The sequence below is a fragment of the Diospyros lotus genome, chromosome 14 (genome assembly GCF_014633365.1).
Source record: "Diospyros lotus cultivar Yz01 chromosome 14, ASM1463336v1, whole genome shotgun sequence".
NCBI lineage: Eukaryota > Viridiplantae > Streptophyta > Magnoliopsida > Ericales > Ebenaceae > Diospyros > Diospyros lotus.
In genome coordinates this window covers 8,558,115-8,576,781 of record NC_068351.1, presented here as the reverse complement: position 1 = coordinate 8,576,781, position 18,667 = coordinate 8,558,115, and the positions used below count along the sequence as shown (strand labels likewise).

At 38.7% G+C, this 18,667-nt stretch overlaps 1 protein-coding gene across 2 annotated transcripts; it reads right to left on the bottom strand.

Moving 5' to 3' along the window:
• Nucleotides 1-249: 249 nt before the first annotated feature.
• On the bottom strand, nt 250-16,830 carry LOC127790705 (uncharacterized). Of its 2 annotated transcripts, XM_052320322.1 has the most exons (6): nt 16,323-16,830; nt 15,980-16,168; nt 15,807-15,851; nt 1,863-1,883; nt 1,151-1,674; nt 250-980 (listed from the first exon to the last, which is right to left on the bottom strand). In XM_052320322.1, the coding sequence occupies exons 1-6, from the start codon at nt 16,816-16,818 to the stop codon at nt 351-353; spliced, it is 1,905 nt and encodes a 634-aa protein (XP_052176282.1). In that variant the 5' UTR covers nt 16,819-16,830; the 3' UTR covers nt 250-350. The 2 variants fall into 2 exon arrangements, with proteins under 2 accessions (XP_052176282.1, XP_052176283.1); XM_052320323.1 differs by lacking the exon at nt 1,863-1,883.
• Nucleotides 16,831-18,667: the final 1,837 nt, after the last annotated feature.

Here is an 18,667-nt window from a genome sequence, read left to right as displayed (position 1 = left end):
TCCTAATTCATTCATCTAATACCATGTTCCGGATACTGAACGAAAAAGCGACATGAATGTGTGGTTCAAAAGTTCTGTCTTCTGAAATGGATTAAAAGATTCTCACTTCAACAACCCAAAACTTGGAAATGATGGTTTTGGGTTCGTCCTACGGAAGCAAATAACAATTGAAGATCGTTCTTAATTAAGAGATATCTCACACCATTCAGTAAAAGCAATTAAAAATTATAAAAAAAAGTGCAATGCTTTTTCAAGAAATTAATGCTATCCAAGATAAAACTCAAAGTCCCATCAACAATGATGCAATTCGAAGCTAGCATTTAGTATAATGAAAAAGAAAATGAAAGGGCTTAGATGTATGCTACTTCTCGGCCAGCAAATAAAACAGAACAACAAAAAGCAAAATACAGGTAATGAAAGGTCCGGTACACTACGTCCGTTGAAATAAAGATTAGGAAACCTATGGCTGGCCACATTACTTTGTATGGGTTGACATTTATTTCGATGATAACGTAGGCCTGAGCACAAGCTGCAATTGTGAAGATAGTGGAGATAAATAGAGCAGCCAGAGAACCAAGGTATCTCACTGGCAAGATCATGAAGAAGTCGTTATTGGTAAACCTCGACAGCTGAATCAAAAGCATGGCAGTCAAGGCAATTAGAGCGCTAAATAGAGCTACCCCAGTGTACCACAAGAATGACAAAACTTGATCTTCTTTCTTGGTGCTAAAAAACTTTGGACGACCAAAACTTGCACTATTTTTATCGTCAACAAAACCTCCAGGGATGGTAAACAATGTTGCATAGTTGACAGCGCCAATAAGAGTAGCAACCAACATCAACCCATTGTTCATATCTTTGAGTGTCTTCTCAGCTTTTTCTCGTAAGCTAACATGATTTTCTTGAAACAATTCAAATGCCGTCTTCCCATCAATGTTGCGGTGGTATTGGAAATTAGGGGGAGAATCATACCATATCCGCTGCCAAAGAAAGAAAATAGTTAGCAACTCAATGGTTTTTTTTTTCTTTGAATTCTACATAGTTGACTATCAAAATATAAAGTAAGCACATCATTTGGCTAAGTAATGTAATAGTGTTTTGATTGAATCACATTGCATGTATTGAAGAAAATAATTTCTTAGCTAGGAACCTTAAACCAGCATACGTCCCATGCCATATGGGTCATATAATCAAGAACAATTCTAGGACCATTTCCTTGTTTTGTTGCAAGATGCAGAATGGTGTTTCCCTGGTTGTCCATGGCTGTTAGCATCACATCCTCCTGAACTTTTGTCTTCAAGTAGTCATAGAGTCTTTTATCTTTCTTCTCCACTGCTATATGCAGTACGTTCTTTCCATTCTCGTCCACTGTATAGGCTGCATCTGGGAATCTTTCTAGTATTTCCTCTACCAACTCTTCAATGCTGTTTTCTACCGCCTGAAATAGCGGATTTCTCATTCCAATATTTTTGGGTGAATCAATTGTAGTATCCAAATTAGGCCGTTGTAGAGAAACTGAGACATTCATTTGCCCATGATCTTTATATGGTTCCATTGTACTTTCACCATAAGTGTAACGGCTCCAGTCTTCATCTCCAATTAATCTTTTGGCTAGCAATACTGCCAATGCATGCTTTTGCTTTATATCATCAACTCCTCTAAGCAAATTGGAAACTACACAAACAAGAAATTAAAGATTCAAGGAATAACATTGTGGAAAGTAAAATCTTCAAAAAAAAAAAAAAAAAAAGTTTCTCCCTTAGTGAGCACTTAGCGAGAAAAAAAAGAAAACAAACAAAACGAATAGGTTTCTTGGTGAGTAACCTTAAGTAAAAGGAAAAAATTAAGCTAGAACAACCAACCTCTAAGCACTCTTCTGTACCCTGCAAGAGCAATAGACTTAAAAGTATAAGAGTAAAGAGTTGATCCAAAAAATAAAGTATAAGAGTAGATTAAGAAAAAAAAGATGAGGCCTATATTAAACCAAGAAGAATGAGCAATTAACTCTACTGAAGGCAAGAATATACATCCAATGGCGAGTAAGCATTTCTCTGTTCCTCTATCAAAAATTGTTTCGTAATTTAATGATATTTGGAATCATTCAAGTCTTTTTATATATTTTGAGATAATTTTCTATCTCGTGTTCCTTCGATTGAACGTGCACAAACATACAACTCACCATGGTTCTGCTCTAGGTTGATGTTTTGGAGGTTTGAATAAAACTGGTTAATGTCAGTGTAGAAATCACATACTCAAATTTACTGACAATGCTAAAGGTATGGCTTCTAGATGTGCGCACTAAGTATCTTAAAATAGCTTTTATAATACAAAGAAGTTTATGTTTGAATGTTTTATATACAAAACATACTCAAATCATTAAGTAACTGTTGATAGTGAAGCCCCAAACAATGTCATTGGGTTTATGCTGGTTGGAGGGCCACGTGCAGCAATTGCAGCTTGCCATTTGACAACTGCTGGATGGTAGCACGTGGCAACCATCAGCAGCTGCCTGATGGTGCCCGTCTGCCCTCTCTTACCTGATCATATTCCTTACTCGCCTGCCATTTCTATTGGAATAATCATTGTGCCTGCGCGGTTGAATCCCAGTCTTTCATCCATGCTTTATGAGACTTGATCCCAGCCATCCAACATCGTTTTTAATCCCGCCCCTGGGGATATGAACCAGGCCAAACGAAAAAGGTGAGAAGGAAAGAAACAAAAAAGGGAAAAAGAAAGATAGGGAGAAAGGAAGTGAAGTCTTCGCCTTCGAGCTAAGGTTTTTTCTCTGGTTTGCTCTCTGTTTATTCTTTGTAAGGGATCTATATAGATTTTGTTTAATGGTTCGATAGGTTTTGCCTTTGATCTGTATTAAGTGATTATTGGGCAAGTTTTGATTCTCAAACCACAGTTTGTATAGAGAGATTAAGTGGGTTTTATGTGGGTGTATTCTCCGATTCTATTCTTAGTGCAGTGAGCTCTTCTTATCAAAGCTCAACATGGATGTAACCCTATTTTGGGTGAACCACGGTAAAAATCTTTGCCTCCTTGTCGTTTTTCTTTTCTGCTCGATGTATGTATGTTTATTCTCCCTGTTTTGTTCATCATGTGTCTGTGATTGAAACTATTGTAAGACCCTAAGGTTTGTGTTATCGGTTCCCAACAGTGACATCAAAGCCGTGTTTTAGATCAGCACTTAGCGTTTGTAAGTTCAATCGATTATCCTTTTTTCCATTTCTGGGGTTGTCATCTATTTGCGAGTGGTTTAGGGTTTCTCTGAGAGTCCTTATCAGTAGGTGTTTGTTGTGTTGGTTCTCATCAGTGTCTAGAGCCACCTAGGCTAACTTCGTGCAAGGCGAAGATGATGTCTACCCGATTTGAAATCGGTATATTTGATGGCAAAGGAGACTTCGAAAGCTAGAAAAAGAAGATGAGAGTTTTACTCTCTCATCATAAGGCGTTGATAGCACTAAAAGCTGATGATCAAAAATGATCACCTGATCAGCTTGCAAGAACAGAAGAGGTGTAACGCCCCAGAATTTCCCTAAGGAGGGGGGGGGGGGAAAGCAAGCGTTATTCTCGAAATTTCGGGCATACATTTTTTTTTCCTCATTAATCACCCATCATATACTCAACATACTTCAAAATCCCGACAATCCCGAGCCATTCTCTCAGCATATTAACTTAAGAATAAGCTGAAGCTAACATCATCATCACATCAGCAGAAGCAGAATCGAAACCTCGACATACATAACCGAATTCATTTCATTCATACCATAGAAATCGTTCGACAAGCCATTTCAAATGAAATACATAAAGTCTTATCTCTCGCAACACTGCTAATACCTTGAGCATAAACAAAATACATACTAATGATTTCTAATGAAATCAACGGCTACATCTCAATAACTTTATTTCCTTTAGCGCCACTGCTTTCACCTGTAACGTTTGAATATTCCAGGGACATAGTCCAAATTAGATGCTGAATCATCTAAGTGAGAGCTCAAAATCATTTTCATGAACATATGCAAATAGGGATAACATCAACATAACCTTTAACAAATCATGCATCATAAAATCAACCCGACCTGACCGACATACCTCAGCCCAAGAGAATCCCACATAGCACTTAACCCTAACCGGAGAAAATGCAATCTCTCTAAAGGCAACACATCCACATCGAACAATGACACAAGGCAATCCGACTTAAGAGGGGCAACATCAACGCATCTCTCCGACATCTCGGGAACAATCGTTACCTCTCCCTACCCAGGAAAGTCAAAATCAACGCAGGAACCCAGCTCACCACAATTACATCAGAGATTACGTTCCCAATCAAAAGTACCTGGACCCCACATGCCAATGCCACATCCACGACCCTGCTTAAGGGAGACAACCTTACGCATGAACTCGGGTATCACCCCATATCATGCTAGGCTTTACGCTCACACCCAGAAGCAATTCAAATCTCGTCACACCCTGGCCACAAGATGATCAACACTATCCTTGGGAATCTGCGTCCGCCTCGAGAACAATACTACCGCTCAATGGTCCCGGGGTGGTGCCCACTCGCAGACCCGCCACTTGAACCGATCCGGGGTGGTGTCCACTCGTAGTCCCGCCACCTGGTCCCATAGGGTGAAGTCCATCTCAGCCCCGTCCCAGTGGGTATTTTCCTTTGGCACGCTTCCCTAGTGCTACCACTCAAGTACCTCACACAGGTTGACGACACACATCCCACATAAACATCTCAAAACGTGCCAATCCCAACATCATAAATCGTGCATCATTTAAACATTATTTCTTGAACATAACAAAACATTTTCTCGAAATCAAATCCAGTTTAGGGTAAGACCCTCATAAAACATTTACCGTACGTTAAAACCGTTCACATGCCTCAAAACCATTTTCATGAACAAACAAAGTTATTTTTATGCGAGTAAAGCTACTCACAAAACCATTCACATGCCATAAAACGAGTTTTTCCAGTAGAACCACTCACAAAACCATTTTCAAGTTAGAACACTCACATATCAAATCCTTTACATAAACAAATCCAGTTTTGGGGCGAACAACTCACCTTCAGACGCAACTTAACTTTTCCTCGAAAAGCGCGCACCACCTCGATTAGCGCGCCCAACCTCAATTTTCGCAAAAGCTACCTCACTTCGGGCCTCAAGGCACCCTAGACATCATATTTATCTCCATAAGCATCAACATGTCATTTTTCCTTAATTTCCTCATATTTTCTTATTTTCTCCAATTTTCCTCAATAAATTCCAAATAAATAATTTCCTCAAATCTTACTTCACCAAAATTCATAATAATCAAATATCTTCAAAGGAAAATTACTGATCTTACCTCGATGCTTCGATATCACGCAAAACGAGGCTCTTCGATGCTAAAATCGAGACACCAGAAGGCCAAACTTCAAAACTAATGGCACACTTTTCAAGATTTGATTTTTCAGGAATTTAGAAATTTTTTGCAAATTTTTCCAGGCCTTCACACGCCTTCACAATGAACCCCACGCGTCTGTGCGTGTGAGTCGCACGTGCACTGCACGTACCCTTCTTCTCCGACGATCTGGTTCGCCAGCCGGCGTCAAAATTTGCCCCCGATCACACCCCTTGAAAGCCCATGTGAATTCGATCCCGATGGCACCTCTTGCTCTTCCAAAGGACGGCCGGAAGGCCTCCGATTGGCCGGCCAAAGCCTCGGCCAACACTACCGCCACCAAACTCCGGCCAAGCTCGATTACCCCCTCAAACCTTAACTAAAATGCATGAAACTCTCCAGAAAACTTCTTCAAGACATAGGATTCAAAAGCCCTATGCTTTGAGCCTCTGATTCATTCGTTTGAGCCTTTGATTTGAAGCTCAAAAATGCCCCAGATTCGGCCAAACCCTAACTTGCGACTTGGCTTTTTATAGCCAAAATTGGCCCTCTAAACGGACATGGCTACTCGACCCAAGGCCTTAAACGCCTCGCCCATCCATTGGGCTACCCCAATACGCCGACAAACGGCCTCGATCGGCCATTTTTGTTGGCACGGGTAGGTGCTATGGCACACACCAAAAGGGGGGTAAATTGAATATTTTAAAAATCTTGATAGAACTTGAAAACTTTTTAACCCAATTAAGGTTTTAGTGATTTAAAACATAGAACATATAAAATGACAAATGTAAAGCAAGAAGAATAAATGAGACAAAGGATTTATAGTGGTTCGGCTTAAACCAAACCTAATCCACTACCTTAGCTCCCACTAAGGATTTTAAAACAATTCACTAAAACCTCCTACTTACACAAGTAGGCCCTCTACCTACACAATCTAGGAAATACAACCTCCTACTTAAACCAAGTAGGCCCTCTAGCTACACAAGTTAGGAAAAACAAGAAGAATACAATTGGACAGAATCTAAGAAATGAATCTCTTAGTTACAATGTCTCTCAAAAATGATACAAGGCTTGAAATGAATAATTACAAGTGAAGATCAAAATCTTGAAGAGTGAAAATTAAAGCACAGTCAATATAAATACAAATGTGTATACGATGTAAGCTCAAATAATTTCCTTTCCATCCATTAGCCTTCTCTTGATCATCCATGACTTGTATTTATAAGCTTCCCAAAAGATTGAAGAGAAATGTAGCCGTTTGTGACCGTTGGAGTTGAAAAACTAGTTGTTGGAAGCTTTCTGTAAAAGATATAGTCGACAGAAGAAAATGCATAGTTGATTAATTTTACAAATAAAACAAAACATAGTCGACAGACAAAAATGCATAGTCGACTATCTTATAACACAAAAATCTCATAGTCGACAGATGCATATGCATAGTCGACTATTGCAAAAATGTGAAGAGATTTTTGAATTTTATGAACAAAAATAGTCGACAGATGAAAAGTCATAGTCGACAGACTGAAAAATAGTCGATAGAAGCCTTAAATAGTCAACAGATCAAATCAGCACAGTCGACTATCCTTATAACATAGTCGACTATTTTCAAGCATAATCAACAGCATTAAATCACATAGTCGACTATCCATTTAGAAAAAATGAAAACTAAACAAATCCTCATTTCGATTCTTTTGAAAACAAGTTGAGATTATTAAAAACATATTTATTTTGAATCTAAATACACTCAACCACACTTTAACATTTCTGCTATATAAATTTTCATAACTTTGCTCAAAGAGATTTAAAGATTGCTTTTCTCATTCATATAGATTGATTAAAAAAACTTTGTCCATATATATATACTTACTCATAAAGATTTAGAGATTGATTTTCATATAGTCATTATCAAAACCATTATTTTATTTTTCAAGAGTAAAATATCAATTTTCAAGTCGCGGCTATGCCGCAACAATCCGACCGCTTGTGGTCGGATTTCTTGAAAATTCGACCATTCTCGTGCTTGCCGACGACGTGGCTTGGCTCCCCACGCTTGCCCGACCGTTCCCTTGGACTCCCCGAGGTCGGAAACCCCCCCTGTCGGCGGTCGGCCATGGCTATCCCAAGTTTTGCAAAATTACAATTTGCCCTCAACTTTTGCTTTATTGCACTTAGCCCCATTTTCATCAACCCCTGAACTTTCTTTTATTACCATTAGGACCCTCACTTTCCAAAACTCACACTTCTTCTTTTGAAGATTCCGAGAAATCATCGTTTCGACCTCCCTCCGACCGATTCGAAAAATTTTAAGAAATTGCACTTTGGCCCGAATTTTCGTTTCGGCCATAAATCCGATTGCTTCTTCCAAAAACCACTTAAGGGTTGTTTAATACACCAAATATGACCCTCATCGGTGTTCCGTTGACTTCCCGGAAGGCCCCTGCGATTATTTAGTTTTTCGGCCTTACACCTAGCTGTATTTTCGCTGTATCGAAAACTGTTTCCAATCCAGTTTCTTCCGATACTAAAAATCACTTCCTGACTTGCTCATTACTACTATCCTATTTTCCTTTGATATCTAAGTCTCGGGGCACTCCCTTCGATTGATTCGGCAGCTTATTTATGCTATTAAGTCCGTTTTCGATATTTAATTCTCATTTAAATGACGTGGCCGCCTTATGCCAAAACGGGGTTTCACAAGAGGTAAGAGAAGAGGCATTCAACCTCATTTTCCTTCACCTTGGTGACATTGTCATACACAAGGTAGATGGTATGTCTACTCCTATTGATTTATGAAACAAATTAGATTCGTTATACTCTGTAATGTCTACACCTAATTTAGTTTATTTGAAAGGTATGCTGTTTAATTTCAAAATGAATACATCTAAGTCAATGGATGAGAACATAGACGAATTTACTAGGCTTGCATTATTACTTAGAGGTACTAATCAAGCATTAGGTGACACAAGTGAAGCAATGATTTTGTTAAATTCATTACCTGATGACTATGATGTTGTAAAGCATGCATTGAGGTATACTGGCATTATACTTAGTCTAGACCTTGTTATCTCGGGTATTAAAGCTAGAGAATTGGAACTAGGAACATCTAAGAAATCTAACAATAATTTGTTTGTAAAGAGTAAGAATGAGAAAAAATACTTTACCAGTAACAATGATCACCCTAATAGGTCAAGGTAAAAGGGTAAAAAGAAAGACAAGAAGGGCAAACAAAAATGGAAGTGTTATCACTGTGGAAATGAGGGTCATATTAAGAAGTATTGTTATGATTTTATTAAGAAACAAAAAATAGGGGGGAAATACAAATATGTAAATGCAGGAATCTCTAATTGTTTAGTTGAAGTTCTAAATGTCTCTTATTTATCTGCTAAAAATGAATGGATAATGGATTCTAATTGCTCTTTTCATATGTTCCCCAATAGAGAATGGTTTCAAAATTTTAATCAAAGGGAAACTGGTACTGTTTTCATGGGCAATAACTAGTCATGTAGTGTCCAAGGAATAAGCAACATATCTTTAAAATTGCATGATAATAAAATTAGAATTCTAATTGATGTAAGGTATGTACCAGATTTAAAAAGAAATTTAATATCTCTTGGCACACTTGATGAGTTAGGTTATTCATATAAAGCAGAAAACGGTTTCCTGCATGTTCTTAAAGATGATAATCTTATCTTGTCTGGTACTAAGAAAAATGGCTTGTACATTTTGAATGGTTGTTACTCTTCCCCTGCTAACATGCATTCTGCCTGCATAGCTAATACTGATAAGACAGATCTATGGCACCTGAGGCTTGGCCATATGAGCTTGAAAGGTCTTCAGGCACTGTCAAACCAAGGTTACCTTGGATCAATGCCTGTTGGGTCCCTCGACTTTTGTGAACCATGTGTTATGGGCAAGCAACATAGGCTGAGTTTCCATAAGGGAACTCACCTGGCAAAGGCATGCCTAGAATATCTTCATGCTGACCTACAGGGGCCTTCTCAAGTCGCCACCTTTGGTGGTAATATGTACATTCTATCTATTCTGGATGATTTTACTCGAAAGATCTGGGTGTTTCTATTAAAATCAAAAGATCAAACCCTATAGAAGTTTAAAATCTGGAAAACAATGGTAAAAAACCAAATAGATAGGAAAATCAAAACACTTAGAACTGACAATGGTCTTGAGTTCTGCAGTAGAGCCTTTGTTACTTTCTGTAATGATCAAGGTATACTTAGACACAAAATAGTTAGGAACACTCCCTAACAAATTAAATAAGGTAGCTGAACAAATGAACAGAACCCTACTTGAAAAAGTTAGGTGCCTATTATTCACATCTAACATGTCTAAGTCATTTTGGGGTGAGGCTCTATCTATTGCAGCCCATTTAGTAAATAGAAGTCCTTCTACTATTTTAAATTTTAAATGCCTTGAGGAAAATTGGACTGGTAGGAAGTTAAATTTAAATTACCTAAGAGTATTTTACTGTGAAGCCTATGCTCATTAGTCTGAAGGTAAACTTGAACCTAGGTCCATCAAATGTGTGTTTGTTGATTACCAAGAAGGTACCAAGGGATATAGGTTATGGGATAGGGAATCTGCTGGAGTCAAAATCATAATCAGTAGAGATGTATCTTTAATGAAAATGTTTTTCTTTATAAGACCATCAACCTAAAAGAAACAAACACTCAACAAAATCTAGATGATTTTATTGTGTTAGGGGGATCTCAGATTGAGGTGGAGCAACCAGCAGGAAGTAATGACCTGCCAATTGCTCCAGCCTCATCTGAACCTAATCAACCAAATGTTACCTTGCCTATGTCTCATCATAAAAACACCTCTAATCATGATGATGATCAAGAGGAACAAGAGGAAGAACCTGAGATTGAGGTGGAGCATAATAACTCACCTTAAGATCTCAGTGACTATCAGCTTACACGTAATAGGAGCAAGAGGGTTTCTAGACCCCTTACAAAGTATGTTTACTCAGACTTAGTGTATTGTGCTTTAATTGCTGGAAAAGAGTTGAGGAGAGTAAGCCAACCTCATATGAGGAGGCTGTCAGCTCCAAAGACTCTATTAAATGGCGTCAAGCCATGGATGAGGAAATGAACTCCCTCAAGGTAAATGGAACTTGGAAATTGGTCCTGAGACCACAGAAACAGAAATTGATCCAGTGCAAATAGCTGTTCAAATTAAAAGAAAGTATGTCTCCCACTGACCCACTTAGATATAAAGCTAGATTAGTTGCTAAGGGTTTTACTCAGAAGAAAGGTATAGACTACAATAAAATTTTCTCACTAGTAGTAAAATTTAAGACCATTCGCATTATACTTGCTGTTGTTGTTCAATTTGATTTAGAATTAGAACAATTAGATGTTAAAACAGTTTTCTTACATGGTGACCTTGATAAATGTATTTATATGGTTCAGTCAACTGATTATATTAATCATACTCATCCTGAACATGTATGTTTACTAAAAAAATCTTTGTATGGCTTAAAACAATCCCCAAGACAATAGTATAAAAAGTTTGATAGTTTTATCCTAGGGATTGGTTTTGAAAGAAGTCAATATGATAACTGTTTTTACTTCATTCTCACTGGTATTCCTGTTTATCTACTGTTGTATGTAGATGATATCCTGATAATCAGTAAGTCCAAAGAAAAAATTAGTGAATTAAAGTCAATGTTAAACACTAATTTTGATATGAAGGACCTAGGACCTGCTAGGAAAATTCTAGGAATGACAATAGAGAGAGAAAGAAGTAAATCAACCTTGAAAATTCATCAACATAACTATCTTATTAAAGCTATTCGAAGATTTGGTATGCAAAATTGTAAAATTGTAGGAGTTCCCTTAGCTGGTCATTTTTCTTTATCTAAATCTCAATGTCCCACATCTAATTCAGAATTAATTAAAATGGAAAATGTAACGCCCTGCTTTCCCGGGCGCGTTATAAACTTCGAATAATTCTAGGACAATAATTTTTTTTTTTGCTTTCAAACTAATCCTAAATCACATCATTCTTTGTATCCGTCCCAAAATTCCCATACATCAATCTCAAAAGAGAATCATTGTATACATCAAATGCAGAAGCAAGGATCGAACCTGATACCTTAACATTAATCGAAATTCAGATCATCGTTCCTCAACATAACTTAATGCATACCTTAAGTTCTCAAATAACATTAACCCTAAATAAGATTATACATTATTATTCCTTAAGACGTTCAGAATTCAAAGTAACAAAACTTAAATACATGGGCTAAATCACATACATTCAACTCTACATACCATTCATCATACACTTTGTTAAGTGTCATTTCATGCATCATTCATCTTTGTTTCTGCTATATTCTCTATCTGGAATGTTTGAATATTCAAGGGGAAAAACTCAAGTTAGATGATGAACCATCTAAGTAAGGGTACATAATGCTTTATTATGTGCGTATACAATGTCTTACTCATCGTAGGCCTCTTTCGAAACCGGGGTGTCTGGGGGCACCCTTGGTAAAGTAGCAATGCCAGTTCATACTCCCTACGGCCTCAATGCATGTGATCAATGATATCAACGTGTACATATGCATTTCATAGCATGTCATGTATGCAATCTACGTGATGGATACATATCGAAATATGTCAATATGATGAAAGCATTCTCGATGATCGATTTTTTTTTTAAAAAACATAAATCAATTACAAACCAAGCATTTTTTCCTTAAAACTAAATTTAATTTGAAAGTACCACTTACCTTCTCAAGCTTACCAGGTTACCTCGATATTCGTGCATTGCCTCGTGCATCGCCTCGATTTGCGTGCCAATCTCAAAATTTGACAAGTCACTACAACTTAAAGCTCAAAACATCCTAATCACCATAATTATTTAAATAAATATTAAAGCCTATATTTTTCATAATTTCTAATATTTTCTTTAATTTTCTTTTTAATTTTCCTCAATAAATCCAAACTAAATATTTTTCAAATATTTTCTCAAATATTTTACTATGAAAATTCATAAAATAATATTCTTGAATTTCTTAAATTTTTTAGGGAATTTTACTTACCTTGACTTAGTCTCTCCGACTTCCTCAGTATGCGTGTCATATCCTCAAAACGCGTGTCCAAATTATTTTCTCGCCCAAAATCTCCAGAATATTAGGAAATATCCAAACCCTATTTTTCGGGTTTTTTTCGAGAATTTTTCTATTTTTTCTTCTTTTTCTTTCTTTTCTTTTCTGTTTCTTTCTTTTCCTTCTTTCTTTTTTTCTTCATTCTCTTCTTCTTCTTCTTCTTCCTCCTTCTCTTCTCTGCCTCATGCGCTATGCCCAGCTGCCACCTCGCGCCATCGCCAGGCCTTCATTGGCCGTTGCACCGACCTCACCCACACGCACACATGCACCGCCCAGCATTGTCGCGCCGCTATTGGAGCTGCCCGCAGCTGTCGTTGGCCGTGGCTAGTTGCGGCCATGGCTGCGCCAGCTTCTCCCAACCGCCTCACGACCTCCTCCAAGCTCGAAGGTCGTCACTGCACCTTGCTGGAAGCTCCTCGGGAGCTACCTGATCACCCCATTGCTGCCTAGCAGCTGGAGCTCACAACCATGGCTGCCATGGCCGCGGCTTTGCTGCTTCTGGCCATTCTCATGGCTTCAGCTCTCTCTCTCTCTCTCTCTCTCTCTCCCGAAGCTCGAGCTCCCTCTATTCGAAGCTCTTGGCCCAAGCTCTCATGCTTCTTCTTCTCCAATTGCTTTCAACCACTCGCTCCCTATTTATAAGCCCTTAATAGCTCTCTCTTTCTCTCTTTCTGCCCATACTTTCTTTACGTGAAAAACACTTCATGACAGCCATCATTTGGCAGAGGTGTGGCCACCATTTTTAGGGGGCATGCATGGGTTGTACGGCATGGCCATTGCGTGCCTGGGTTGCTTTACAGAGACATGGCCTCTGCGTACATATATATATAATTATATATTAAATTATAAAAATTGAAAAATTATATATTTAAATCCTATTTTTTAACCCTATTTCACTTCTTAATTTTGTAATTACAATTATACTCTCAAATATTGAATTAATTTACATTATAACACCAAAAATACAAAATTAATAACTAAAGATTAACTCGATACAGACGATTTTGCCATAGTGTCCTCATCGAGTTATCGTTTCATCTCGAAACCACTGAAGGGTTGCTTATTACGAAAAATCGGAACCCCCCCAAGGTTCCGTTGATTTTTCGAGAGTCTCCTACAATGATTAGGTTTTGCAGCCTAAATAGTAGTTGTATTTTAGCTGTATCAAAAACTATTCCTGATCTAATTTCTTTCGATACTATAAATTCTATCTCGAAACGCTCATCGAAACCATATAATTTTCCTTAGACAATTTCACTCCGAGGCATTCACTGCAGTCGATTCGATACTTATAACTGCTATCAAGCCAATTTTTCGGTATTCTAAATCTATCCAAATTACGTGGTAACCTCTACAAACATGGAGTATTACAGAAAATATCCCCTATGCCAATGCAATCGGAGCTATTATGTATTCAATGATTAGTACTAAGTCAAATCTTGCATACTCAATATCTTTGCTTAGTAGATATATGTCAAATCCGGGGAAACCACTTTGAGATGCATTGAAATACATATGTTAAGGTATATTAATGGATCTGTAGACATTGGCCTATGTTATAGAAGGAGATTTGATACTCTTAATCTTGTGGGATATGTAGACTTTGATTTTGCAGGTGATAAGGACTCAAGGAAGTCAACCACTGCATACTTCTTCACCTTTGGTGGAAATTGTATCAGTTGGAAATCCCAACTTCAGCCTCTGGTGGCTTTGTCCACCACCGAGACTGAATTTGTTGCTGTGACTGACGCTTTCAAATAAGCTATATGGCTTCAAAGCTTAATCAAGGAGATCCACTTACTCCAAAGCAAAGTGATGGTGCTCTCAAACAGTCAAAGTGCCATTCGCCTATCCAAGAACCCGGTATATCATGACAAACCAAGCACATGGAGGTAAAGTATCATTATGTTAGAGATTTAATAGCTAATGGCACTGTGAGGATTTTGAAGGTGCCTTCAGAAGATAACCCAATTGATATGGGGATAAAAGTCCTAACTACAACCAAATTCAAGCACTGTTTGGATTTGCTGCACGTGAGAATTGGTTGATTTAATCAACCAGAGCCATGAAGGTGAGAATTGATGCATGCTACACTTGAGAGAATCTGGATTCACCTATAAGTTTGGAGCTTCAAGGTGGAGATTGTTGATAGTGAAGCCCCAAACGATGTTGTTGGGTTTATGCTGGTTGGAGGGCCACGTGCAGCAACCGTAGCTTGCCATTTGACAGCTGTTGGATGGTAGCACATGGCAACCATCAGCAGCTCCCTGATGGCGCCCGTCTACCCTCTCTTGCCCGATCATATTCCTTGCCCGCCTGCCATTTCTGTTGGAATAATCATCGTGCCTGCACAATTGAATCCTAACTTTTTCATCCATGCTTTATGAGACTTGATCCCAGCCATCCATCATCGTTTTTAATCCCGCCCCTCGAGATGTGAACCAGGCCAGAGGAAAGAGATGAAAAAGGCAAGAAAGAAAGAAACAAAAAGGGGAAAAAGAAAGATCGAGAGAAAGGAAGTGAAGTCTTCGCCTTCGGGCTAAGGTTTTTTCTCTGGTTTGCTCTCTATTTATTCTTTGTAAAGGATCTATATAGATTGCGTTTAATGGTTTGATAGGTTTTGCCTTTGATCTGTATTAAGTGATTATTAGGCAAGTTTTGATTCTCGAACCACAGTTTGTACAGAGAGATTAAGAGGGTTTCATGTGGATATATTCTTCAATTCTATTCTTAGTGCAGTGAGCTCTTCTCACCAGAGCTCAACGTGGACGTAACCATATTTTGGCTAAACCACGGTAAAAATCTTTGCCTCGTCGTTTTGCTTTTCTGTTTCATTTCTGCTCGATGTATGTATGTTTATGCTCCCTATTTTGTTCATCATGTGTTTGTGATTGAAACTATTGTAAGACCCTAAGGTTTGTGTTATCGGTTCCCAACAGTAACTGTCAAAGACAACAAAACACTCAAAAGTCTTAAAGATTTTTAGTGTAATAAACAAGCCTTAAGAATGATTTAGAAGTATAGAAGAAATTCTATCTTTTAACCAAATAAAAAGTCTACTTGATAGAGTTGTTCTTGCAGTTTTAAATCAAAGAAAAATTCTCTCTCAGCAAATCTTCTACAAGTAGAAGTGAATCGATAAAGCTGTAGTGCTTGTACTATAAAGCTTCTTTTTTATTGGCAAAGCAACCTACAAGCACCATGAAGCTTGTGCATAGAATTTACATATATACTGTTATGTGACAACAAAACCAAAATAAAGCTGAATAAGTAAAGCAAATACCCGATGTTAGTTTGGTAAGCCACAAAGGCGACGTTGGTGGAATGCCTGTGGTCAAGGTACAATACATAAAAACCAAATCCGCATACAAAACATACATAGAACTAATGAAAAGAAAACAAACCTATAAATAATTAGAAAGCAACACATATCCGTCAGCGTAGATTAATACTCACAAAGATAGATCAAACAGCGAATAAGTTGCACCGGGATGTAAGATCTACTTCCAAGACTTAGGAATGAATATGCTGACCGGCTTTTAAAGGAATGAGGTCTGCTGGCTAGCAGATTCAGTGCAGTTAATCCTTTCTCGTCCCGTGCTTGAGCAAGATTTGGAAATGAATTCACTATCTCCAATGCTAGACCTGCTCAACATGAGAAGACAAACCCTAAATAAAATTATACAATTTGGAATCTAGTGAGAAAGTAACCGAGATTTGAATTCGAGATCTCAAAAACTCACATAGGCTAGTAGCTGTCACTGAGCTACAACTTGAGTGGTAAGAAGAAGACACTTACTATAATATTCTCCGATGACGGCGGCATGAAGGATAGTGCAGCCGTCATTTCTCGGTGTTGGTACGTTGTCCTTGTTTAGTTCCATCAAGCAATCGAACACATCTTTCTTCCCTGATGCAACGGCAACATAAAGCGGCGTCTCGCCCAAACTATTGCGTGCCAAAGCCAAGCCTTTATCCTTCTTCAATATGATTCCTACGACTTTGCGTCGCCCAAACCTCGCGGCTTCGTGCAAGGTCGTGTTGCCTTTGAAGTTCCCTTTCTTCAGCATTTCCCGGCTCAACAGGACAGAGAGTTCTTTGAAAGCCGATTCATTGCCGTTGATGGCCAGAAAATGGAGAATCGTGTTGCCGTGCGCGTCGACATGCGCCAGACCGCCTTGCCATTTGAAGTAGTCGTGGAGGACTTGAAATGAATCTTTCTTCCAATCTAACACTGCTCTAAAAGCTTTTTGATGGCTACCAATGGCAGCGGGGCTGATTCCTGCTCCTGTCATTTTGGGAGTGGACTTCTAGGTGTTTGGCCAGGCGGTTTTACTGTTTATAAACTATCAAACGTTAAGCTTTCTATAGTTTATTTAGTTAATTATAGATATGTTAAAAATTTAAAGGTTAAACTGTCGAGTTTAAATATTATTTAACAGCATTTTAAAAAAATTCTCAATTTTTCTCAAAATTCTGGACATAACTTAGTTGATCAATTATTTTATAATTTTACCCTCTAATAACTATCATATTTTTAACTATTATAAAACACATTCCTCCTCTCCTCCAAATATTATTTAATTTTAAAGTTTTACATAATTTTTAAATTAAAAAAAATAGAAATACTACTTTTCCCCTCTAGACTATGCGTTGACTACTCTAATATTTTTTTACCATTTCAATCCAACCCTTTTTTTTTTGATAAAAAATAAATATATATAGATTAAAAAGTGTACAAGATATCATTGGGCATACCCAGGATGATACAATGACAAGACGCAAAAGCCAGTGGCCCGCGAGATGCAGTGAATAAAACATACAATACAAACAACAATGACTTTGCAAAATATTTAAATCCGCACACAGCAACCAGCCAGCGAATCCAATTGGAACCGGACCCACGCGCTGGTGCAAAACCATACATGAAGGCCCAAAGTAAAAATCCCAATCGGGCCCATGTGCATAAGCCCAAATGACATCTCCGATCAATCTGGATCCCTCACATCACAGCTGGAAAAGTCAAATGGTAGCAGCCAATCAATCTGCCAAAACAGATGGTCAGAACCTGCCAGAACATACTGACAAAGCAAGCACCCGCTAAGGCAAGACGCAATGAAAATTCAAATTTGAATTTTCAAACATGCCAGATCAGCCGCGAACAAACATTGAAAATTCAAATTGAATTTTCAAAACACACACCAGAATAGCCGTGGACATCCAAGGACCAACTGGGCCCCACCGATCAGAAACCCACCACGATAGAATCCGCAAGGAGAACCTTCAAGCTAGCAGGAGACCATCAATGGAGCACCAGCGCGATCCAGATCTGGTCATCACGCAACAAACTGGATGCCCAATCAGAAACCCACATCAATCGGATACCCAAATCAAGGATCCCAACCCGCGAGCAACAAAAACCCACATCAGTCGGATACCCAAATCAAGGATCCCAACCCGCGAGCAACAAAAACCCACATCAGTCGGATACCCAAATCAAGGATCCCAACCCGCGAGCAACAACCGAGCAGACACCCCCCACACGGACAGAACCCAATCAAGGATCCACCCAACCGGATTGGTCAATCGGATCGAGCTCTCCGCGACCAGACCCATTTCGAGAGAACCCCAGACCAGAGAACACAACCTGTGAGCCTCAATTCGTCCACCATCGGAAACCTTGCACGAACAGAAGTTACCATGGACTCAACCGAGCAGACACCAAAAACGGAAAATCCAACCTGCTTCCACACAAGAATCCATTGAAAATACGCACCGAACAGCTTCTGAAATTATCACGCATAAGGAAAAAAAGACGATCAAAGCCGGAAATGCCAGATCCAACTAAAGATCACATTAACCAGCACCCCATACATGAACCAGCAGCAATATCGAGCAGAAAAATACGATTCGTGGACGCAGCAAACAGCCAAAGCCATTAATCGGAAATCCCAGCACGCAAGCAGACCCCATCCGAAGAACCCCCAACCGAACCTGCCCAAACGGATGCCCAATCCATGGACAGACCCAACCGAAAATCCAATCAGGAAGAAGAACAACCTGCGATCAAACCTTGCTAGAAGAAGTCCCCAAACGGATCCCAATTAAGGAAGTACATCACGCGACGCAAAAACACAATCAGAG

What these genes read in the sequence shown, in the direction of transcription:
- LOC127790705 (XM_052320322.1), bottom strand. Translation starts at nt 16,818, where the DNA reads ATGACAGGAGCAGGAATCAGCCCCGCTGCCATTGGTAGCCATCAAAAA. An exon ending in GCTTACCAAACTAACATCGG is followed by an intron (nt 1,884 to 15,806) that starts GTATTTGCTTTA and finishes TTGCTCTTGCAG; the next exon opens with GGTACAGAAGAGTGCTTAGA. An exon ending in GTACAGAAGAGTGCTTAGAG is followed by an intron (nt 1,675 to 1,862) that starts GTTGGTTGTTCT and finishes TTGTTTGTGTAG; the next exon opens with TTTCCAATTTGCTTAGAGGA.